Source organism: Anomaloglossus baeobatrachus, chromosome 7, assembly GCF_048569485.1.
Source record: "Anomaloglossus baeobatrachus isolate aAnoBae1 chromosome 7, aAnoBae1.hap1, whole genome shotgun sequence".
Lineage (NCBI taxonomy): Eukaryota > Metazoa > Chordata > Amphibia > Anura > Aromobatidae > Anomaloglossus > Anomaloglossus baeobatrachus.
Genome location: NC_134359.1, coordinates 250089850 through 250115452, shown reverse-complemented (window position 1 = coordinate 250115452; position 25603 = coordinate 250089850). Strand labels below are relative to the sequence as shown.

Sequence of the window (25603 nt, the reverse complement as noted above, 5' to 3'; positions counted from 1 at the left end):
CAGCGGCTGGACCCGAGCAGTGGGAGAGCGTAGCGTCCCCTCCGCCCGCGACATAGGGAGGTCCAGGCCTCCAACCTATGCCCTATCTCCTGTCCTTCCTCCCTCCACAACCCACCAACCGGGGGAAAGGGGCAAGCACAGAAGTCTACAACCCCACGACAAATAAAGACAAAACAGGGGTAACAACGACTACAACTCATACAACCGACAACCACACACAAAAGAGCCACTAAAAGTGCACAAAGGGAAACAACATAAATATAGCGAAAAAGGACAAAATATGGAGTCATTGCTTATTCCAAACTACTAAACCCAATTAGCAACAATATTAAACCAGAGAAAGACTGGGAATCATAGTCAACACATATAAGGAATGCGTCAAAGCTACAATCTTGCATTAAAAAAAAAAATGTATTATTATTTTTCCAAAGAGAGTTATACAGCAAGATTATAAATAGATCATATTTAATAATATATATAATTCACATATAGGTTTAGACAAGAGGGGATCCTGACATAAAACACTAAGGTCCAATACCAACAATGGGAGAGTTACAATATCCTATGACACTCACAGGGAGAAGGCCTCACATAGATTACCATCATTCAAGACATGTAGTCCAAATATCCAAGACATAATTACCATGCGGGCATTCAGAGTGTCAATAGGAATTAAAGTACATACTGCTAAAGGGGCAGGGGAGTTTCAACATGTGTTGCAATGACAGAATATAAAGTACCATCCCCTTAGTTATCCCCTAACACAATTAGCAGCAATGCAACATCAAACATATTTTACCCATGTTCAGGTGGATGCCAGCGTGGAGAACGTGCCCCGACGCGCACGTTTCGTTAGCTTCCTCGGGGGGCCGTGGTGTGATGTGTGCATCCTAGGGCAGCTGGTTTAAATGCAGAAGAGGGGAACACGTGGCGGCGCTTGATTGGACGCATAGGAGGCGTGTATCCCCAACAGAGGGAAGCGTCATTGGGCATTCCCGGAAGTGACGCGGGTGTTTACTGTGTCGTCACACAGACACCCGCGTCACGCCGTACGGAAGCCGGCAGACGCCAGCATGTCGGGAGAAACACCGCGCATGCGTCGCGTCGCCACGGACTCACCAATGCAGGGAAAAACAGTAGAACTAAAAATAGCATACTGTAAAAACTGCATCATTATATACATAACCAGAAGGAGGTTCCCAATATAAATATACAAAGCTATCAAGCCACTCTGTTACAGCCCGGTAAAGACCAGGTAAAGCAAATCTCATCATATGTTTTACATGTGATACATAGTAAAGCAATTTTCATGAATGGGTAAGATTATAGTCTGATTTAACCCAAAGATATCCCCTGACTACAGGTGTAATAAGATCATAATAGATACATGCATTTGTACCAAATATTGAATATATAGGAAAAATATCAAAGCATATTTTAAATACATAATTAATAAATACATGTATCCAACAATAGAGACATTGACATTACATTAGACTAAATACATGTCAGGGTGTCCAAAAAACAAATCACCGAGGATGAAGAAAAAATCCATCCAATATAGGGATATTCATATAATCTTGATCCATCATTCATAGAAGTTGGTAAGCAAGATGAGATGCAGCCTGACTGCTTCACTATTCGCCATAAATATTTTTTAGAAAAATCAAAAAGTATGGCAATCCTAATTCATCAAGGAGAAACCTACGCCCAGGAAAAGAATTTTTGGAAAAGAAATAAAAACCTACAAAAGACACACAAAACACAAAAATTAAAATGAAGCCGAGGCAATAGGAACAATCCTTAAGTCGCACAACCAGAACACAACGAGTCTGATGGGTCAAAGGAAAGGGGCAAACGACAATTGTTCATTTAGCCCGCCAGGAGACATAGTCCCTAGCGTGACTATCCACCTACACTCAAGGCGCGCCAAAGCTTGTTTGAAATTACCGCCTCTTGCGCCCAGGTGGAGTTTGTCGATACCCCGAACCTTAAGAGAGGATGGGTCGCAATCGTGGTATACCTTAAAATGTCGGGGGATGGTCTTAAGGGAATCCAGACTGACCACATCCCTTGCAGCTATAATGTCGCGCACGTGCTCCTGCGTGCGTATGCGGAGCTGCCTAGATGTTAAGCCTACATAGGCTAAATTGCATCCGCATCTTGCTAAATAGATGACAAAATCCGTGCTGCAAGAGATGTAATGCCTAATCCTGTATTCCCTCAGACCATCAGCCGATACAAACACAAAGGCCCTTTCTATATTGGTACGAGGAAGCTAACGAAACGTGCGCGTCGGGGCACGTTCTCCACGCTGGCATCCACCTGAACATGGGTAAAATATGTTTGATGTTGCATTGCTGCTAATTGTGTTAGGGGATAACTAAGGGGATGGTACTTTATATTCTGTCATTGCAACACATGTTGAAACTCCCCTGCCCCTTTAGCAGTATGTACTTTAATTCCTATTGACACTCTGAATGCCCGCATGGTAATTATGTCTTGGATATTTGGACTACATGTCTTGAATGATGGTAATCTATGTGAGGCCTTCTCCCTGTGAGTGTCATAGGATATTGTAACTCTCCCATTGTTGGTATTGGACCTTAGTGTTTTATGTCAGGATCCCCTCTTGTCTAAACCTATATGTGAATTATATATATTATTAAATATGATCTATTTATAATCTTGCTGTATAACTCTCTTTGGAAAAATAATAATAAATTTTTTTTTTTAATGCAAGATTCTAGCTTTGACGCATTGCTTATATGTGTTGACTATGATTCCCAGTCTTTCTCTGGTTTAATAAAGGGAAACAACATGAAAGACAGGAAAGAAAACAGACTACTGTAACATCCATACCATACAACTAGCACACCTAGAACTGCTGCAGCAAGCACAATGCTGCAGCCCACAACGCAAGTCTCAGTGAGAGGATTTACCCAGCTCCTTTCTGCTCCTGGACAAGCTACCAAATGATGAAAATAACCGGTACCTTCTGGTGGAAGCAGAGGGTATTTTTAGGACTTGGGTGTGGTCTCAACCAGAAACACCCTTTCCTCCCAAAAGGAAAGGGAATCCATTTAATCAGCAGAGTTTCACAAAATAAAGTGAGACTCTGACCCAGAACCTGTCACAAAATTCTGCAACAGAGAAAAGACTGTGACAACTAGGTTCAAAATTCACGGCTCTGCCGGAATTTAGCAAAAACATGCCTATAGAGGTATCATAGTGGTAGCATACTGTCATGGGGTATGTACCGATGGAAAAGGGGCTCCTAGGCTGACCATAAGACTGGGATACCTTGTGGTGTCCTTTATCTTGAAGGTAGGCTTGATGGTAGCTAGGTTTGAGCCCCCAGCGTGAACCTGTCTCCTGTCCAAGCCCTGATACTACTCCCCCACCCAGGGAGCGGGCCGAAAGCCCAGTAATGAAAATCCCACAAACAGGCACAGACAAGGGTAAACAAAAACTTGTGAACTCAAACACAAAGGAGGGACATTATGTGAACTGGGGAGTAACACAAAAAGGGGTAGGAAATAAATGCACAATTGGAGAGCCCACACACCACGCAAAACCGCAACTTTCCATAGGACAGGATAACCACAGGGACCAAGCTAGCAGAAGCTATATCCGGCACTCAGCCCCAGAAACCAGAACCTTATAAAGGGTGAGGGCGGCTGAGGATAATAAGCAGCAGCCTGAGCTTCTGGCAGATGATCACAAGCCAGCAGGGATTAACTCCTGCTGATCTGGGGAGCACTGAAGACATTACCAGCCAACGCCCAATACGGGCTGTGCAACTCAGGGAACCCCGGCTGTTTGTTTGACTCTGCAGTGTGAACAGAGTCCACTGCCGCCAAGATACCCAGCGAATGCAACGCCGAACACCGCATGACACATAGCTAGAGAAATTAATTTTATTGTTATGTTTGATCGTGCTGGTAAGTGTCTGCTTGGACTGGCCTGATGTCAGTAATCTCATATTACGCCCCTACTTTACCTACTGTGTTTACTGTACCATACACAAGACCTGACTGGGTCTGAAATTCATCCCAGTCATTTCAAAGCACACAGGCCCATATATTCCCCCCCAACATGAAAGTCTCTATTACAAATATGACCCTCTCTGATATTGGTGGAAATCAAGATATACTGCAAGACCAATATTACCAATACTGCTATATATGTGTAAATATTATTGCCGCCCTATGACCCCATAATAACATCACATAGTGATGGAATTTCCCCATATTGATCATTACCAAACACAATTGTACCAAAAACAATTTTACCATCACTACTGCAATATAAGAGGTAAATCATAACTGCAAACCATAACCAAATATTACCAGCATATACAGTAGTGATATACCACCCTACTGATCATTAGCAAAAACTAAGACTGCTATTACCACCATACAGTGAGCATATAATGGCAGATATTAGTGGCGGTCTCGTTGACCATAGTCAATCACTTTTGTTTTCCATTTGGCCCAGACTGCCAGGACCTCTTCTTCCATCTTTTACTCAACTCTGCAGAATATAATATGCAGACATTTTTGGCTGATCACTTTCCATTCTTCCATCTCTACACTGCTATAACCAGTGGCCTAGACAGCAATAACGCTCTCTGTGCTCTGTTTAACACTAGAAGTCCCAGGAATTTCGAGCTCCATAGGGTTCCAATGGTAGACATGTTAAATGACCCCTCTCTGGGACTTCTAGTGTTAATAATAATACTCTTCTTTTGTGCCCCATACTGGAACAGTGTCCCCTCTGTACCACTACAAAGTCATAATGCCCTCTGTGTACCTCCGCTTTCTTACCCTATATTATGCTGCAAAACCTGCTAACAGGTTCCCTTTAATGATGACCCCCGTTGTGCCTCATTTTAATGATGACCACCATTAGCAGAAATGCAAGTCTGGCCCTGACCATGCGTCATTGTAAGTACTGTTAAAATCCATCACCGTGCATTTCAGGCCGTTGCCTATGGCGGGAAATTCACTGCTCTTGGCGGCCATGGAACCAGGCAGGGCGACCTGTGACATCCCTGACCCGCAACAGCCCGGCAACGAGTAAGGGTAACCCCTTGCCCCGTGGGTGCTACACAAGCACTGCCTGAACTGTGCAGCCATGCTTATATAGTGCTATTGGCAGCTCCTATCGCTCGCTGCTATCTACTTTATTCCGCAGACAGGAGCCTATAGTGAGCGCTGCCAATAACATTATATGATGGCGGCTGCATCGTGCGCTGTCAATCAAGATATGACTCAGTATACAAACTAAGGGGGTGTAATGGTGCTCTGAGCCATTGGCCACATACAGGGTGCACCAAAAGCCCGTCATTTACATACCTGTATAAGGGGTTTAGTTAGTGTTTATGGGGTGATAGACTTCCTTCAAGTTCCTCAGCTCTGCTACCACTAAAAATGCAACCTTAGGGTTAATCTTAGCTATTTGTTAGGAGATTAGTACGTAATGTATCATATATCTATGATTATGAACGTGTAAGACGCTCAAAACGCGTGAGATCCTATTCCTGATCCACAATCGCTTTTTAACATGTAATCTTAATAAAATATCGGGATTTTAGTCCTTTAAATTGCCCCCTCTTTTCTTTTTATCTAATGGAATTTCTGTCACGCTAGGTATGGGGAAGTACCAAGCAAACGGCAAAAGGGAAGGGAAGGAAAACCCAGTGTCTAGGGAGAGGGAAGATGGTGACCCCTGACCAAACTTACTCCTGGTCCCTGGTGTCCCTCACCACCCTAGATAGGTTCCGCACCTATGCGCCAAGCCGGATACCTGACCCTAGGCATCCCCAGTGCTGGGCTCTGGGGTCCCTCACCACCCTACATAGGCTCCGCACCTTTGCACCGAGCCGGATACCTGACCCTAGTAGGTATCCCTAGTGCTGGGCCTTGGGGTCCCTCACCACCCTACATAGGCTCCGCACCTTTGCACCGAGCCGGATACCTGACCCTAGTAGGTATCCCTAGTGCTGGGCCCTGGGGTCCCTCACCACCCTACATAGGCTCCGCACCTTTGCACCGAGCCGGATACCTGACCCTAGGTATCCCTAGTGCTGGGCACTGGGGTCCCTCACCACCCTACATAGGCTCCGCACCTTTGCACCGAGCCGGACACCTGACCCTAGGTATCCCTAGTGCTGGGCCCTAAATAGGGAACGGATGGGATGAGCTCTTCATCAACCCCACTAACCACTATAGAAGACACAAGGGGGCACACAGGGGAAAATGCATTAATTACTTATCTACAGATGACTCAGGTAGAAGTTCAGCAAAGTTTTCAGCAACAATACAGTAGAGGAGTACAAGCCACCTGCTTGCAACCAAGGTTTGAATTTACTGAATAATATCACCAGCACCAGTCCAAGGAAGGAAGGGGTATTTAAGCACCAAGAGAATACTGATGATCAGCAGTGGGGTGGAAGGCGAGCTCCTCCTGGATCCAAAATGGGGAGAAATGAATCCAGCAGGAGAGGTACCTATACCAATGAATACTGACAGCAGAAACAAAGTCAGGGAGCATTCTGCACAGCCAAATATCGTGACCTTCTATGGCCAGAAACCACAATAATTTCATAGTATACTATTATGCCACATTTTTATGAATATAGAAAGGTTTTTGCAAATACTATACTATTTAGGAAATCATAGAAATATTCAATTGTGTTATGGCGGCTCGTTATTTTGTCCTATAGATGATCTGAACATGCCGGCAAAAGAAAGTTACGGAGCTCAGCCGCCAATTGAACTGTTGAGACAGTGCATAGACCACGGACACTGGTACGACAGAAAGGACACCTCGCGGCTAGATATCGTCGATGTCTTATTTTTGTCCGCTATGGGGCCCCCTGGAGGTGGGAGGAATGACATTACTGGTAAGAAATAACAAAATATTACAGCTAAACATGTATTATACAGAAAACAAAGCAAGTCTCCATTGAAGATAGACTTCCCCCGTCTTACTGTATGTAATTCATTATTTTTAACTGAACTGTCAAAATAAAAAGATTCCTACCAGCGTGATGTAAATACCTGTAATGTCATTGCCCAGGGGTAATATTTCACTGCACATATTAATTTATATAGCGCTCGTTGCCAAGTTTATAGCCATATTTCAAGATTTATGAAGCCTTATATTGCACCAAGTAATAACATATTCTGGAAGTAAAACATAATCATTGTCGATTACTCAGTAATATTTTGAGAGTAGATATAAATTAGACTGGCGCATACTGAAGAACCATTCAACGGGGAGCAGATTTTTAAGAAGTATAGTCAATGAGGCAATTAATCTTAGGCAATAATAAAACATACATTTATACTGTGTATGTATATATATATATATATATATATATATACATATATATATATATATATACAGTACAGACCAAAAGTTTGGACACACCTTCTCATTCAAAAAGTTTTCTTTGTTTTCATGACTCTAAAAATTGTGGATTCACATTGAAGGCATCAAAACTATGAATGAAAACATGTGGAATGAAATACTTAACAAAAAAGTGTGAAACAACTGAAAATATGTCTTATATTCTAGGTTCTTTAAAGTAGCCACCTTTTGCTTTGATCACTGCTTTGCACACTCTTCGCATTCTCTTGATGAGCTTCAAGAGGTAGTCACCGGAAATGGTTTTCCAACAGTCTTGAAGGAGTTGCCAGAGATGCTTAGCACTTGTTGGCCCTTTTGCCTTCACTCTGCGGTCCAGCTCACCCCAAACCATCTCGATTGGGTTCAGGTCTGGTGACTGCGGAGACCAGGTCATCTGGCGTAGCATCCCATCACTCTCCTTCTTAGTCAAATAGCCCTTACACAGCCTGGAGGTGTGTTTAGGGTCATTGTCCTGTTGAAAAATAAATGATGGTTCAACTAAACGCAAACCGGATGGAATAGCACGCCGCTGCAAGATGCTGTGGTAGCCATGCTGGTTCTGTATGCCTTCAATTTTGAATAAATCCCTAACAGTGTCACCAGCAAAGCACCCCCACACCATCACACCTCCTCCTCCATGCTTCATGGTGGGAACCAGCCATGTAGAGTCCATCCCTTCACCTTTTCTACAAAGACACGGTGGTTGGATCCAAAGATCTCAAATTTGGACTCATCAGACCAAAGCACAGATTTCCACTGGTCTAATGTCCATTCCTTGTGTTCTTTAGCCCAAACAAGTCTCTTCTGCTTGTTGCCTGTCCTTCAGGCAAAGCTGTGGAAGAGAAGCGAAATAGGGTCTTATCCGTTAGACAGGTGGGTGTAAAGGGTAAGACAGGTACTCACCTGTTACAGTTGTGATAAGCACAACTCCTTTGTAGGCATAGAGCAAATTAATGCATAAAGTGGTCAGCCGCAGCCCCGATGTTGCAATAGTAGACACAAAGTGGATGAGGAAGTCTGGCTTAATGCTGAGCTAAAAAACCACAAATCCAGGAGATAAAGTAGATTCCTTTCTTTATTTTCACAGGTCAACGCGTTTCAAAGGCATCTCCGCCTTCTTCATCAGGACAAAGAAAGAACAGCATAGGTTATGCTGTTCTTTCTTTGTCCTGATGAAGAAGGGGGAGATGCCTTTGAAACGCGTTGACCTGTGAAAATAAAGAAAGGAATCTACTATATCTCCTGCATTTGTGGTTTTTTAGCACAGTTAACCCTAGAACGCACAACCATAGAAATCTACCATAGAAAACAAGTATCCTAGCAGGCCTGCGAGGCCCCAGGTATGCGTTTTAGGGTTAAGCCCGACGTCCTCATCCACTTTGTGTCTACTGTTGCCTGTCCTTAGCAGTGGTTTACTAGCAGCTATTTTACCATGAAGGCCTGCTGCACAAAGTTTCCTCTTAATAGTTGTTCTACAGATGAGAAGGTGTGTCCAAACTTTTGGTCTGTACAACACAAAAGATACAAAGCAGGAGGAAAAAATGCAAATTGGACATCATTTCACACAAAACTCGAAAAATGGGACAGACGAAATTGTTGGCATCCTCAACTTAATATTTGGTTGCACACCCTTGGGAATAAATAACTGCAATCAATCGCTTCCTATAGCCATCAACAAGCTTCTTATACTTCTCACCTGGCATTTTGGACTCTTCTTTAGCAAACGGCTCCAGGTCTCATACTTGAAGGCGTCTTCTTCCAGCAGCAATATTAAGATCTCTTCTATGGTTTTCAATAGCATTTAGATACAGACTCATTGTTGCCACTTCAGAACTCTCCAGCGCTTTGTTTCCATCCATTTCTGGATGTACGTAAGCTAAAATTCTTCTGGAAAAGCGTCTTGTGGACAGATGAGATGAAGATAGAGATTTTTGGTAAAGCACATCATTCTACTGTTTACTGAAAATGGAATGAGGCCTAGAAGGAAAAGAACACAGCACCTACAGTCAAATATGGTGGAAGGTCAAAGATGTTTCGTGGTTATTTTGCTGCCTCTTGTGCTGGGTGCCTTGACTGTGTGCAAAACCTCATGAAATCTGAAGATTACCCAAGGATTTTGGGTGGCAATGTAGTGTCCAGTATCAGAAAGCTGGGTTTGCGTCCTAGGTCATGCGTCTTCCAGCAGGACAATGACCCCAAACATACTTCAAGAAGCCCCCAGAAATGGATGGATACAAAGCACTGGATAATTCTAAAGTGGCAGCAATGAGTCCGGATCTAAAACCCATTGTCACCTGTGGAGAGATCTTACAATTGCTGTTGAGAGAAGACGCCTTCAAATTTGAGAGACCCAGAGCAGTTTATAAAGAAGAGTCTGAGATTCCAGATGAAAGGAGTAAAGGGGGCTTTACACGGTAGCGATATCGCTAGCAATTTCTAGCGATAGCGACCGTGTAAGTACCCGCCCCCGTCGCGCATGCGATTGTTTGTGATCGCTGCCGTAGCGAACATTATCGCTACGCAGCGTCACACATGCTTACCTGGTCAGCGGCGTCGCTGTGACTGCTGAACAATCCCTCCTTCAAGGGGGAGGGACGTTCGGCATCACAGCGACGTCACCGCAACGTCACTAAGCGGCCGGCCAATCAAAGCAGAGGGGCGGAGATGAGCAGGACGTAACATCCCGCCCACCTCCTTCCTTCCGCATTGTGGCCGGCGGCAGGTAAGGAGACGTTCCTCTCTCCTGCGGTGTCACACATAGCGATGTGTGCTGCCGCATGAGCGATGAACCACAACGCTAAACAACCCTTACCGATTTTTGACTTTGGGACGACCTCTCCATGGTGAACGATTTTCACCATTTTTGAGGTCGCCTAAGGTCGCTGGTCAGTGTCACACGCTGCGATATCGTTAATGACGCCGGATGTGCGTCACTAACAACTTGACCCCGGCGACCAAACATTAACGATATCGTAGCGTGTAAAGCCCTCTTAAGAAGCTTGTGTATGGTTATAGGAAGCGATTGATTGCAGTTATTTATTCCAAATTTATATATATATATACATATAGTGCTCAACAATTTCCAAAATTTTGATGAATTAAATAATTTGATGCAAAATGTACCCCCCTCCCACATGAAATACTACTACAGTTTGTATTTTATATGACCTTCATGATTTTTAAGTGATTTTAACAAAACTGCAGCAAGCAACCCAGAAAGTGATATATCTCTGGAATTAGGATCTCTGTCCCTACATCTTACATAGCAAAAACCTGCTGACAGATTCCCTTTACACCTAATTCTGTACAGAACTAATTCACCAGTTACATGAAATGACAGTTTGAACTCTGCTACATCTTTATGCAGAATACATTGCAGTTCATCTTCTTTAGTTTGTGATTTGTGATGGTCCGGAATAAATGAAATTATCTCATGCTAGGGCATGATTACTTCCTGCCCCCAAAGTCTTAAAGGGAATCTGTCACTAGGTTTTTGCCACCTAATCTGAGAGCAATACAATATAGGGGCAGAGATCCTGATTCCAGCGATGTGTCACTTACTGGGCTGCTTTGTGTAGTTTTCATAAAAATCAATGTTTAATCAGCAGGGGATTATCATTACAGGACTACTTGGCGTGCTGCAGGTAGTCCAGCATATTCATGAGCTCTGTATAACTGCAGAAAAAACATTGATTTTATCAAAATGACAGCACACAGCTCAGTAAGTAACACATCATTGGAATCAGGGTCTCTGTCTCTACATTATGCTGGTCTTAGATGGCGGAGCAAAAATCTGGTGACAAATTCCCTTTAACTTGTGATGTCCTATGTCTGGTGCCTTCGCCCGGCCCCGGAGCATGTATAACAGTAATATTCCTCCTTCTACAGCTAATATTGGAGTATCCTCTTTCATCTCCGCTTCTTGTTATGATCGGATTAGTATGTATGATGTGTCTGACTGAACTGAGCAGCGAGCAGAGTCAAACGGCCTCAAAAATATCTGCAATTTCAGATAAAAAACATGAAACCCGTAAACAGCGGCGCAGCAGAAGTGACTCTCAACAAGCCGCATAATGGAGCGCGCTGTAGATGATTTATTCCGTGACCTCCGACTGTTTCCACTTTTTGCAAAAGTTTCCTCATAGAACTGAATAGTTATTTGATGAGCGACACATGACTGTGCAAGAATCAGGAGCATTTACTATATTCATATACTGCGCGATGACTATTAACCTCTAGGGCATTGGCTGGATAGCGGAAAACAATTACTCCTACGCGGGCGTTGTGTTTCCTATAGTGTATTCCTTCTGTTATGTCGGCATGAGTTTTCTATACCATAGATCTATATACAGATCTCTTCCTGACAATCCTAACTGATTTATTTACCTTCTGTGACATTCCTCTATTTTTTGCAGGTCGTTTCACTCGGCACCTAAATATAGTGTCTATCAACGCCTTTGACGACGAAACATTGACTAAAATATTTTGCTCCATATCGGACTGGCACTTCGGCAAAGGATTTGATATTTCATTCTTGAGGTATTTGTTATGAATTGTATACTTTATTTTCCACCACATGAAAGCCCCGCCCACTGGACTCCTACGCTTAGAATCAACATCGATTTAATAAATAAAATCCAAGTTATTCTGACTCTTTTCTTATGTAATAACTGTATTTTATCGGAAAAGGTTCAGTATAACTTGTCTTTTTTTCATTTCCATACTTTCTCTTTCTATCCTTAGGAGTCCAGTGGGCGGTCTTAGTCAGTGATTGACGTTGACTTCTGTTCTTCCTATGAAATTTACCCCAGTGTGTCTTCACGTATCTGAGATAGGAAATTAAATTGTCAACCCAGTCAACATGCACAGAATATGTGAAGCCCTGGCGTCCCTGCAGGGACGCCAACTTACTCACTTCCCCGGCGGGGTCCCATTCTCCCCTGCTGCCGCGCGGCCTTCCACATGCTCTCCTGCCTCCGTCCCCTCCTGGGCCCTGTACATGCTGCACAGGGTTCCTAGGAGTGCACCTAAGACACCCATGTGCACACCGGCCCTCCTCTTAAAGGGCTATTGTGCTATTTCCCGGAAATGATCTCAGCCTATGGCTGAGAAGCACTATGTATTTTAGGCACCCTCCCATTAGGGGAGGTGCCTAGGCAACACATTGTGTTAGTGTCCTGTATGTCTAGCTAGTTGTCAGATTCCGTTATCCCTGTGTCCGTTACTTATACCTGAGTCTGCCTTCCCATACCTATCTGTCCCTGCCATGCCCATCATACCTGTCTGTACATAGCTGTCCAGCCTGCCTCAGTCATCCCGCCTGTACTTGAGTCCATCACCTGTCTAGGGGGTCAGTTGCCACAGTCCAAGTTACTGCCCTGGGAGTGGTACCTGGCATCCGTCTCGTGGTGGGCACTTAGGGGCACTTTGCACACTACGACATCGCAGGTGCAATGTCGGTGGGGTCAAATTGAAAGTGACGCACGACTGGCGTCGCAGGCGAAATCGTAGCGTGTAAATCCTTTATGATACGATTAACGAGCGCAAAAGCGTCGTAATCGTATCATTGGTGTAGCCTCGGTCATTTCCATGAATTTGGAAATACCGATGTTACGATGTTGTTCCTCGTTCCTGCGGCAGCACACATCGCTGTGTGTGAAGCCGCAGGAGCGAGGAACATCTCCTACCTGCGTCTCGGCCGGCAATGTGTAAGGAAGGAGGTGGGCGGGATGTTTACGTCCCGCTCATCTCCGCCCCTCCGCTTCTATTGGCTGCCTGTGACATCGCTATGACGCCGCACGACCCGCCCCTTAATAAGGAGGCAGTTCGCCGGCTAGAGCGACGTCGCAGGGCAGGTGAGTGCATGTGAAGCTGCCGTAGCGATAATGTTCACTACGGCAGCTATCACCATGATATCGCAGCTGCGACGGGGGCGGGGACTGTCGCGCACGGCATCGCAGCATCGGCTTGCGATGTCGTAGTGTGCAAAGTGCCCCTAAGTTAAGCTCTTCCTACTAAAGGATAAGCCCGGGTCCCCCCTGTGGTCCAGAGGGTCCACTAATCCCGCTTGCTGCCCGTACACCGGCCGCGAGCATTACAATATGCCATAAATGTTCCATTGATGTGATTTCTACCTCTGACTACCGCCTATTTGGGGTCCTCATCCTCCATCCCTCTAGGTGAGACAGTTACTAACCGTTTGGGGGAAAAATAGTGGTCATGCATGTGCACAACTCTATATATTCACTTCTTTAATGGTTGGAACAGTTCATTTTTGCAACCGTTTGTTAAAGGGATTGTCAGCTAATTATACCATATATTGATGACCTGCCCTTGAGAGGGGAGTGGTCTGACACCTGGTACCGCCACTGATCAGCTATTATAACCTGCAGTGGCCGAATGTGGAAAGTGTATGGAGCGGAACAGCGAATAGTGGCTGCTGCCTCGTACCGCGGATCATCTCTTATTGAAGAGAGTAGGAGCTGAGCTATAGTACTCGATAGCCGCTACAGTGGACGGAGCTGTGCTTTTCCACTGCATACTCTGTTTACATCAAACCACCCCGAAGGGAAGGGCAAATGCTAAGTGGAGAAATAGTGGGCAACCCCTTTAAGGCTTCAGTGTATAAAAAAATTCTTGATAACAATACCCAAAATTTTGTGTAGATAGTAACTCTCCATAAGAGAAAAGAAAATATTCAAGAGATTTGCATGATGAACGAGCTTTAAAGGGTACATGTAAACTGATTTGACCTTGCAAAATTGATGAAAATGATAAATAAGAGACATCAAAAACCTGCTTAAACATTCCTTTGGGCACTATTTCATTCTTTTATTTACATGAAGAAATCAAGCTACTCCCATAAGAAATGAGTGTAAAGTCCAGTTCACCATATTATCTGCTTCACTTCATTCAGAATTCAGCCTCAGCATGGACAGCATAATCCAAGCAAAGAAAAAAGGAATCCAGCTCTTAAACATACAGTTAGGTCCAGAAATATTTGGACAGTGACACAAGTTTTGTTATTTTAGCTATTTACAAAAACATGTTCAGAAATACAATTATATATATAATATGGGCTGAAAGTGCACACTCCCAGCTGCAATATGAGAGTTTTCACATCCAAATCGGAGAAAGGGTTTAGGAATCATAGCTCTGTAATGCATAGCCTCCTCTTTTTCAAGGGACCAAAAGTAATTGGACAAGGGACTCTAAGGGCTGCAATTAACTCTGAAGGTGTCTCCCTCGTTAACCTGTAATCAATGAAGTAGTTAAAAGGTCTGGGGTTGATTACAGGTGTGTGGTTTTGCATTTGGAAGCTGTTGCTGTGACCAGACAACATGCGGTCTAAGGAACTCTCAATTGAGGTGAAGCAGAACATCCTGTGGCTGAAAAAAAAGAAAAAATCCATCAGAGAGATAGCAGACATGCGTGGAGTAGCAAAATCAACAGTCGGGTACATTCTGAGAAAAAAGGAATTGACTGGTGAGCTTGGGAACTCAAAAAGGCCTGGGCGTCCACAGATGACAACAGTGGTGGAAGATCGCCGCATACTTTCTTTGGTGAAGAAGAACCCGTTCACAACATCAACTGAAGTCCAGAACACTCTCAGTGAAGTAGGTGTATCTGTCTCTAAGTCAACAGTAAAGAGAAGACTCCATGAAAGTAAATACAAAGGGTTCACATCTAGATGCAAACCATTCATCAATTCCAAAAATAGACAGGCCAGAGTTAAATTTGCTGAAAAACACCTCATGAAGCCAGCTCAGTTCTGGAAAAGTATTCTATGGACAGATGAGACAAAGATCAACCTGTACCAGAATGATGGGAAGAAAAAAGTTTGGAGAAGAAGGGGAACGGCACATGATCCAAGGCACACCACATCCTCTGTAAAACATGGTGGAGGCAACGTGATGGCATGGGCATGCATGGCTTTCAATGGCACTGGGTCACTTGTGTTTATTGATGACATAACAGCAGACAAGAGTAGCCAGATGAATTCTGAAGTGTACCGGGATATACTTTCAGCCCAGATTCAGACAAATGCCGCAAAGTTGATCGGACGGCGCTTCATAGTACAGCTGGACAATGACCCCAAGCATACAGCCAAAGCTACCCAGGAGTTCATGAGTGCAAAAAAGTGGAACATTCTGCAATGGCCAAGTCAATCACCAGATCTTAACCCAATTGAGCATGCATTTCACTTGCTCAAATCCAGACTTAAGACGGAAAGACCCACAAACAAGCAAGACCTGAAGGCTGCGGCTGTAAAGGCCTGGAAAAGCATTAAGAGGGAGGAAACCCAGCGTTTGGTGATGTCCATGGGTTCCAGACTTAAGGCAGTGATTGCCTCCAAAGGATTCGCAACGAAATATTGAAAATAAAAATATTTCGTTTGGGTTTGGTTTATTTGTCCAATTACTTTTGACCTCCTAAAATGTGGAGTGTTTGTAAAGAAATGTGTACAATTCCTACAATTTCTATCAGATATTTTTGTTCAAACCTTCAAATTAAACGTTACAATCTGCACTTGAATTCTGTTGTAGAGGTTTCATTTCAAATCCAATGTGGTGGCATGCAGAGCCCAACTCGCAAAAATTGTGTCACTGTCCAAATATTTCTGGACCTAACTGTACAAAGTCAGTTGAACACACTTGAAACACGTTGAGTTGGCCTACTCATGTGCCCACTGTTTGCTGTGTAATGCCCTGTATCGGAATCAAATAAAGAAGACTTTGTATGTTTAAAATCTGGATACCTTTTCTCTTTTCATGGGTTATACTCCTGTAAGAGCTTTGAAGACAGATTCCAACCAGCAGCCGGCTAAAACCGTTACTCTAGATCCGGTTGGAGAGGTTGTGAATTTCTTAGTGCAGAGATTGGAGCGCAAAGTAGTGTCACAGGGTATGTAATCACAGAACAGGGGCTCCTAGGCGGACCCTCAGACACGAGACCCTGCGCTGTCCCTTATCTCAGAGGTAGGCTTGATGGTAGCCAGGTCCAAGCCCCCAGCATGACCCTGACTCCTGTCCAAGTTCTGAATATACTCCCCTTCTCCCCCACTCTTGGGACGGGCTGAAAAATACAATAACGAGATCCCACAGAAACGACACGGACAAGGGAGAACGAAAACTCGTACACACTACACTCAAAATATACAGGTGAGACAATGTGTACAAAGGGAACAAAGGAAAGGGAAAAAAGTAAATGCACAATTGGGGAACTCTCACACCACTCAAAATTGCAACACAGATCCCTATAAACAGGATCACCACTAAGACCGAAAACGCTGGAGCTCATGCTAAAGCTATTATCGGCGCATGCTGGAAGAAAGCCGTGCCTTAAACAGGGAGTAGACAGCTGCACATGGCAATTGGGAACCTGCTCACCATTCTGCAGGAATTAACTCCTGCAGGGCTGGAGACCAGTGAACCTAAATCAGCCAACGCCCGGCTCTGGCTGAACAATTCTGAAGCCTCAGATTGCTTGTCATACTCTGTAGTGTGAACAGAGTCTGACGCCACCGTGCCACCAAGTGCGTGCACAGCTGAACATCGCATGACAAGTAGCTAGTTGAGCCAAAATTATAGCTATATTTTAAAGTCTATGCTCAGTATATTAAGAGAAGTTTGGTATTGAATAGTTCACATTTTCATTATTATGATTATTATTATTATTATTTATATTATTTATATTATTATTATCTAAAAGTGAAATTTGCTATAATTGTGATTTGAAAGAAAAATATTGTGTTTTGTTTCAGATCAGGAAAACTTATGATACAAGCAACTATGGCCATTTACAAGACAGCTGTTGAAAATTTCCTGCCAACTCCTTCCAAATCTCATTATGTCTTTAACTTACGAGATTTCTCCCGGGTTGTGCGAGGCGTGCTGCTGTGTCCTCACACTCACCTACAGGTAAATCAGAATTAATATTTTATGGTTTAGTGTAATTATACTATGCATGTTTCAAGCTGTGATTCCCTTTTAAAAAATGTTGTGTTTTTATTCCTGGTAAAACCCCGACTGCTATTCATATCTCATGGAAGCGTGGTGGGAGAGAAGGTAACACAGTCTTTAGATTAGGACCTAGATGTGTTGACTGCTTTCCCTTTGTCTTTAGCAAGTATCTATGAGCCTTGTGGGAGTTGCTGAGAAAGCTTTAGCTTAGTAGGGGTACAGGGGACCCAATGCTACCAATAGAAAGCCTCTTGCCATAAAAATCGATTGTCTTCTCTATGTTGGCATGGTAGCCTATCTTTATACTTGCAGCACTGTACTTGCAGCAGGAGCTGCCTGCCTGTGCTGCTGAGAGCTTCTGTTGCACATAGCTGCTTCTTAGACCGGAGTCACACTTGCGCGTATCTCGCGCAAGTCTCTCATCGCATCATCCGGCACGGCAGCACACTCTCCTGACAGAAGCGGGTTGGCTGCATGTATTTTTGTGCGCCTGAGATGCTTCTGTCCGGAGAGTGTGCAGCCATGTCGGGTGATGCAATGAGAGACTTGCGTGAGATACGCCCAAGTGTGACTCCGGCCTTTCTCTTGTAGTATTCTATGTGGCCTATGTGGGTAAGATAGTGGTTTTCTATGAATGGGGTAAGAAGGTGAGATAATAATAGAGGGGTGTGTGAGTGAAATACACTCCTTCTATGCCTATTGAACTCCAAATTATTAAGATTTATTTTATGAGAGCTAGGGAAATCAATATAGCACACAAGCTGTGTGGTATACTGAACGTTTGTGCTTTATTTCATCATGTGACCAGTTTATAGTACCTCAAACAAAGAAATAACTCTTCTGAATTATGCACCAATAAGAGCTGCAGGGATGTGTATAGAAATGTGAAACTTTCCCTCCCATCAGTGTTAGCTGAGCCCTATGACATCATTCAGTTATAAGAGAAGATGGTTTCTTTGAGAATACAAGATGGATTGATTGTATCCTCTCACACGTGACATCTGGAGGAGATGCTAATGAGGGGGCAATGATAGTAGACAGGGAAAATGCTCAAGGAGGAAGATAGGTTATACTGGATAAAGGTGATAATGGAGGGCATGATACTTGGTTGGAAAAGGGATAGATAATACCTGAAGGGAGGGAGAAAGATGATATCTTGGGGAGGGAAGAGTAAGGAGATGTGATGCCATGGGGGTTAGAGGAGGCAAATTATACTTGGGGGAAAAGGAGGATAAATAGTACCTATGAATGGGGAGAGTGTTTATAACTAGGGGGGAGAGTGAGATGACACTGATGGGGGATATTATTTAAGCGAAAGGGAGAAGAAGATACTTGGAGAGAGATGATACCTAAAGGGAGGAGAAGATGTGGAGTAGGAGAAGTAGTTTAAAGCACCACTCCAGAATTTGTTTTTTTTCAGCTCTGGAGTGGTGCTTTCAATCTAAGCCCCCTGTCTTGAACCCACCTTCTGGCAGTTTCACCTATTTTCATCATCGCTCCGGGTTGGCAATGCCATCTTATGCCGCAACTTCTAACTCGCTGTAAGTCAGAGGTTATGTCAGAAGTAGAGATGAGCAGACCCGTTGAAGTTCAGGTTTGGCTGGTTCAGCCGAACTTTAGAGAAAGTTCAGTTCGAGACCTGGACGTGATTCGAACCCCCATTGGAAGTCACTCATTGAGCAGTTTGGCTCTCTATCCACATACAGCCAGCCATAAACAGAAAATTTCCAGGGGAGAGAGGGCAGGTTTTTTCTCATTTGATAACGCTGTTGTTACCCCCAGTGAGAGCCATTCAGATACTCCAAGCGGCTCCGCACTGGGATGAGCACCGAGCGTTCCCGAGCACAGCGATGCTCACTCAAATGGTCTGCATACGTAAAGCACCCGAACTCCGAACACTGATTTTTTTGCAAAGTCCGTGTTCGGTACAAACCCCGAACTTTACTATTCGTGTTTGCTCATCTCTAGTCCTAAGTTCTCAATCCAAGTCTATGAGAGGTCACAAACTGTATGAGACCAACTTGACCAGCGGTGATAGAAGGTAAAGTCGCCGAAGAGTGAGTATAAAACAGGGGGTCAGATGACTTAGATTTAAAGCACCACTCCAACAGTAAAATATAAAGAACCACTGGAGTGGTGCTTTAAGATCTGAGGGAAGGAGAAATAGTACCATAAATACCCAAAATGGTGCATCTGGTGGTGTTATCTTAGTAAGAGATGATACCTTGGAGGTTGGAGATAACATCTTAGGTTGAGATGGTCCTGGATGATGGAGAGAACAAACATTTTGGAGAGTGGTGTACATGTCCTTATCCTGAGGGGGAAGAGACAATCTTCAAGTAGGAGACAGAGTCCAGCTACAAAATCAGCATCTTCCACTGTTTTCTCATCTCATCATCTTGTAATATCTTGTAATATCTTTATGATATGTTATTCCTTTGTTTTTCAGGACAATGATAAATTAATTAGACTTTGGATACACGAGGTTTACCGTGTGTTTTATGACCGCTTGGTTGATCCTGACGACAGGCAGACGTTCTTCCATATGGTCAAAGAGACAACTTCTAATTGCTTTAAGCAGAGTGTTGACAAGGTGCAGTTCCATGATTTGTTCTGTTGGTATAAAACAATATAATTTAAGGAGGATGGCTCAGAATTGTGATGTCACCAACTGTGGAGTTATGATATTACTATGATGGCTGCAGGGAACCAGACAGTCATTCAGATAAATCACTGGCCATGTAATACATGGATAGGCTGGGACTAACTGAGAGGGAGCCAGTCTTAATTATTGGGCTGGTATAAGAGGGGGTTCCATGCTGGAGACATCCCTCTATGTCTAAGGCCTCTTTCACATCTCAGTGGAAAAACACACACTTTTTTCACGGACGTGTTGAAGGTGCGTATGGCCCTCCGTGTGCCGTGATTTTGGTACATGTGTGTTCTCCGTGTGCTGTGTTAGCACACAGAGAGGAGGAACATTTTACTCACCTGTCCCTGGAGCTGCTGTCCATGGTGCTGCTGTCTCCGGCATTGCTGCTGCTTCCGGGTCCATGGTGCAGTGAATATGCAATGAGCATGGTGAGCTGGCCCTGAAGCAAGTGACAGCAGTGCCGAAGACAGCAGCGCTGGAGACAGGTAAGTATAGAAAATCATTTTATGTCAAAGACACGTATTTTCTCCGGTACATGTCATACAGATCACATCAGCGTGTGGTCCATGTGACATCAGTGCTGCCAAAGAGGGCGGACTTGACTTGACACGTATGTGAAAAAACACGGATATGTTTGCAGACCCATTGATTTTAATGGGTCTGCATTAGGGATGATCGAATACCTCAAATAGTCGGCTTCGCGAATATTTTCCGAATAGGTTGCCACTATGCGAATATTCGATGCGCAATGTAAGTCTATGGGAAGCCCGAATAGTTCCGAATAGTTGTTATTCAGGGTTTCCCATAGCCTTACATTGCGCATCGAATATTCACGAATAGTCGAATAGCGGCAATTTAAATATTCAGCAAATATTCGCGAAGCTGAATATTTGAGGTATTTGATCATCCCTTGTCTGTGATTCCGGTACGTATAAAAACTAGCACATACGTACCAGAATCACTGACGTGTCAAGGGGGCTTAAGAGAGCAGAATGGGTTGTCTTCATGAAATAACTCCATAAAATGTTGTTTATTTTTAGGAAAATCTGATTAATAATGCTAACAGCCAGAGCGTGATTGTAGCCATTACCTCTTTCTATTATCGCTCTGTAAGAGGATATTCAGGAGGTAAAAAGCCAAGAGGTTTGGGAGAAATCCAAACCCACTTGTCTTGACATTTTGCTGCCATCATACCCAGCTTTTTCTGAAAGTAAATTCATATGTAAAAAAAAAGTAAAGTTTAAAGTAGCACTCCATCCTGCCACTAGCCTCCCACTATATATAAATCAGCTAGTATTATCTTAAGTAGTTGTTCCTTTCGATCTAAAAATTCATAGCACACTTACCCTCAGTCAGATCATAACGAGCCCCCTATGTTATCTTCAGGGGGTCACCATCTCAGTTACCAGAATTTCTTGATGAAATTATGTGGAATGTACCACACGTGAGGGAGAGAAACAAATATCACAGTTGATGATGATCACACAACTGTTATCACACAGTTAGATGATTACTATACAGTCAGAAGACTGAACTATGATCTCTTACATTACGTTAGCTCATTCACAATGGTTACAATGATATCACAGCACATAGGGTAGGTTCTAGCTCTAGCTGGTCATTTCATGCTGTGCTGATGCATCATGGGATTGATAGCAGAGCACAGAAGAGGAGGAAGCAGAGTGACATTTTAGTTGGAGTGTGGAGAAAATAAAACAGTTGTGTGAAGTGCATGTAAGTAATTACGCTATATATAAGAGAGTGCGGAGAGTGCTAGATCACCTAATGATGATCAAGGGTTGCAAAACCAAAAACAAAACCCCTACTGCTTTTTTTAAAGTAGCCATTATGGATATATTTTAATATGGTTATATTTACAGGTTTTAGACAAGTATTCCAGTTTGTATATTGATTAAAAGAAAACCTGTCATATGAAAAAATGCTATTAACCTGCAAATATGGGGTTAATCTGTAAGTAGTAACATTTTGAACCTGCCCGACGCCGGCACAGAGCCCCACTGCTGGGTGGAAGAAAATTCATTGAGCATTCAGCTTCCAGTCACAGAGGTGGTTCCGGTGTGAGTTCAGTCACCACTCTATATACATAGTTACATAGGTTGAAAAAAGCCCTCGGTCCATCTAGTTGAACCTTCCTCCACCAGTTCTACATTTGGTCACTAAGTCACTTATAACCAACAATGTTGTGTGCACTGAGGAAATCATCCAGCCCTTGTATAAAAGCTGTTATAGTATCTGCCATCACTACCTCTTGTGGTCGGCATTCCACAGTCTGACTGCTCTAACTGTAAAGAACCCTTTCCTATTTAGCTGTCGGAATCGCTTTTCTTCCACTCGCAGTGAGTGCCCCCTTGTCCTTAGTATTGTCTTTGGAAGAAATAAGTCATGTGCCGGTCCTTTATATTGACCACACATGTATTTATACATAGAAATGAGATCTCTTCTTTTTTCTAAGCTAAACATATCTAACTTTTTCAACCTCTCATCATACGGGCGGCCTCCATTCCTTGTAGTAGTCTAGCTGCCGCCTTTGAACTGACTCTAACTTCTGAATGTCTTTTTTAAAATGTGGAGCCCAAAACTGGATCCCATATTCCAGATGTGGCCGTACAAGTGATTTATAGAGGGGTAACAATACGTTGGGATCACGGGATCTAATCTCTCTTTTTATACACCCTAAAATCTTGTTTGCTTTTGCAGCTGCTGCCTGACATTGAGTGCTGCTGCTCAGCTTATTTGTAATGAGAATACCCAAGTCCTTCTCCTGTTCTGTAGCCCCGAGTTTACTTCCATTTAATGTATACGCAGCTATAGGACTACTCCGTCCTAGGTGCATTACTTTACATTTATCAACATTAAATCTCATTTGCCAAGTGTCTGCCCATATACAGTAGAGCAGCAGCTGTAATTGCTCCCCCGGCACTGACTGACAGCCAGCTCAGCATTAGAGGAGGCTGTCAGTCAGTGCAGGGGGTACAGTTACAGCTACTGATCACTATACACTGACAGGGTTCAAAACACTATTATCCTGTGGATTAACTCTATATCTGCAGCATTTTTTCACATGACCGGTGATTTGATTTGAACAATCCCATTTTATTATAACAATACTACACCAGAATTTATCTAATCACACGATCCTGTCATAGGGAAGGCACCAACATTGGTTCAGTTACTGGTCAGTATAGTATACAGGGCGGTGACTGAACTTAGATTGGCGCCACCTCTATGACTGGAAGTTGAAGGCTGCATGGAGTAATAAAATTAATTTCCTCCCGGCAGCGGGGCTCTAAGTACAGGGGCTGGGCAGGTTCAAAACGCTATGAACCTACAGATTAACCCCATATCTGCAGGTTAATAGTGTTTCTTCATATGACAGGTTCCCTTTACACTGATTTAAACAATCACATTTTGTTCATAAGAACCCTACAAGAGAATTTATCTAGTTACTGGATCGTCCGCTGCTTCGATCCCCAAGTGATCAGCTCCAATCTATAGATCGACCAAACAACACCTCAGTTGCAATGAAGCATTATGTGGTGCACATTGTGTCATCTGTTGAATACATGGACATGTTGAATCCTCCAATGCATGGCTGCTTTTGCCATTAGGGAAGATTAGCATTTTGCCTCAGGCAGCAGTATGAGGTGTCTCCAACCTAAAAACTCAACTTGCTCATGGGTTGGTTGGATCGGGCTCAGGCGTTGACGGTTGATGCTTGCTATGTTACATTGGCGACATCTGTCTCTAACAGCAGCGGCCAGAGCTAAGCTCTACTTGCTGCTGTTAGCCATTTAGATGCCACTGTCCATCTTTGACAGCAGCATTTAAATGAAGGAGATCGCCGATGTTTGCATCCTTCGGCTCCCATCGATCCCTTGTTGCAATGCAAAAGTAAGCTTCAGATGGGTTGCCTTGGCAGCCTGGAGCGTGCTTCCATAAAAGTCTCATCTGTCAAAATATAAAATTAATAAACCGCTATGGTGAATTCCTTAAGGGTGCTTTACACGCTGTGACATCGCTAGTGATTGCTAGCGATGTCGTGCGCGATAGCACCCGCCCCCGTCGTTTGTGCGACATTTGGTGATCGCTGCCGTAGCGAACATTATCGCTACGGCAGCGTCACACGCACATACATGTTCAGCGACGTTGCTGTGACCGCCGAACAATCCCTCCTTCAAGGGGGAGGTGCGTTCGGCGTCACAGCGACGTCACTGCGGCGTCACTAAGCGACCGTCCAATAGCAGAGGAGGGGCGGAGATGAGCGGCCGGAATATCCCGCCCATCTCCTTCCTTCCGCATTGCCGGTGGACGCAGGTAAGGAGATGTTCGTCGTTCCTGTGGTGTCACACACAGCGATGTGTGCTGCCGCAGGAACGACGAACAACCAGCGGCATGCACCACCAACGATATTTTGAAAAGGAGCGACATGTCAATGATCAACGATTTTTGACCTTTTTGCGATTGTTGATCGTTGCTCCTAGCTGTCACACGCTGCGATGTCGCTAACGGCGCCGGATGTGTGTCACAAACACCGTGACCCCGACAATATGTCGTTAGCGATATCGCAGCGTGTAAAGCACCCTTTAGCGTAAAAAAAGAATCCTAATGTCACTATTGAGTTGTTTTTTTTTGTTTTTTTTTTAAAAAGCCCTTAAAAAAAGCATAAAGAGGGGTGCATAGCGGAGGTAAAAGAGTCCATGGAGTTTTTTGTGTCCTCACACGCAGCCGACCCTACGCCCTTACCCTTCCAATGGGAGGCTTTTAAATGCGTTATCCGAGGGATTCTAATTAAACACGGGGCACGAATTAAAAAGGAAAAAACTGTAGAAATTTCCTTGCTTCTCAGGGAAATTTCCACGTTAGAAGCCTCTCATAAATCCAGGTCTTCCCCAGAAACGCTGGCCAAGCTTTCTACAACCAGGGAGGCTCTACGTTGATTACTAGACAGCAGACTACTTAAATTTCAGACCCAATTTAGAAAGGTGTTGTATAGACACTCTGACAAATGTGGTCGGCCGCTCTCACGCCTTCTTCATCCTCGGGATCAGGCCATGTATATTCCTAAACTGAAGGATCGGAAGAATATTGACACGCACGACCCCACTAGGATACTGGGTATCTTTGAGGAGTACTATGCAGACTTATATGGTATACAGGGGAAATACTCGGATATGGCCCCACAGGACCTCCAAAAACGCATAGATGGTTATGTGGCAGAAACCCCCCTTCCAGTGTTAGATACGGGGACCATCACACGGTTAGATGACAGGTTTGAGGAAGATGAAATAGCAGCAGCAATAGGGGACTCCCCAAGTGGGAAAAGCTCAGGCCCAGACGGATTCTCACCAGCTTTTTACAAATTATTCAAGAACCAAATTACCCCTTTTATGAAGAGAGTTTATAATTCGGTATCGGATGCATCCCCTTTTGTTCCTCAATCGCTGGAAGCCCATATTGCGGTACTGCCAAAACCCGGGAAGGATCAGTCGGTGGTTTCTAACTACCGCCCGATCTCATTAATAAACATAGATGTAAAAATCTTTGCTAA

General features: G+C 43.9%; 1 protein-coding gene across 1 annotated transcript in view; it reads left to right on the top strand.

The window, feature by feature from the left end:
- DNAH3 (dynein axonemal heavy chain 3) overlaps positions 1–25603 on the top strand; it is a 594186-nt gene that overhangs the window by 441486 nt on the left and 127097 nt on the right. The window contains exons 43-46 of the mRNA XM_075319752.1: positions 6731–6910; positions 11835–11958; positions 17183–17339; positions 19831–19974. Of these exons, the coding sequence (XP_075175867.1) occupies positions 6731–6910; positions 11835–11958; positions 17183–17339; positions 19831–19974 (605 nt within the window). The remainder of the gene's footprint in view (positions 1–6730; positions 6911–11834; positions 11959–17182; positions 17340–19830; positions 19975–25603) is intronic.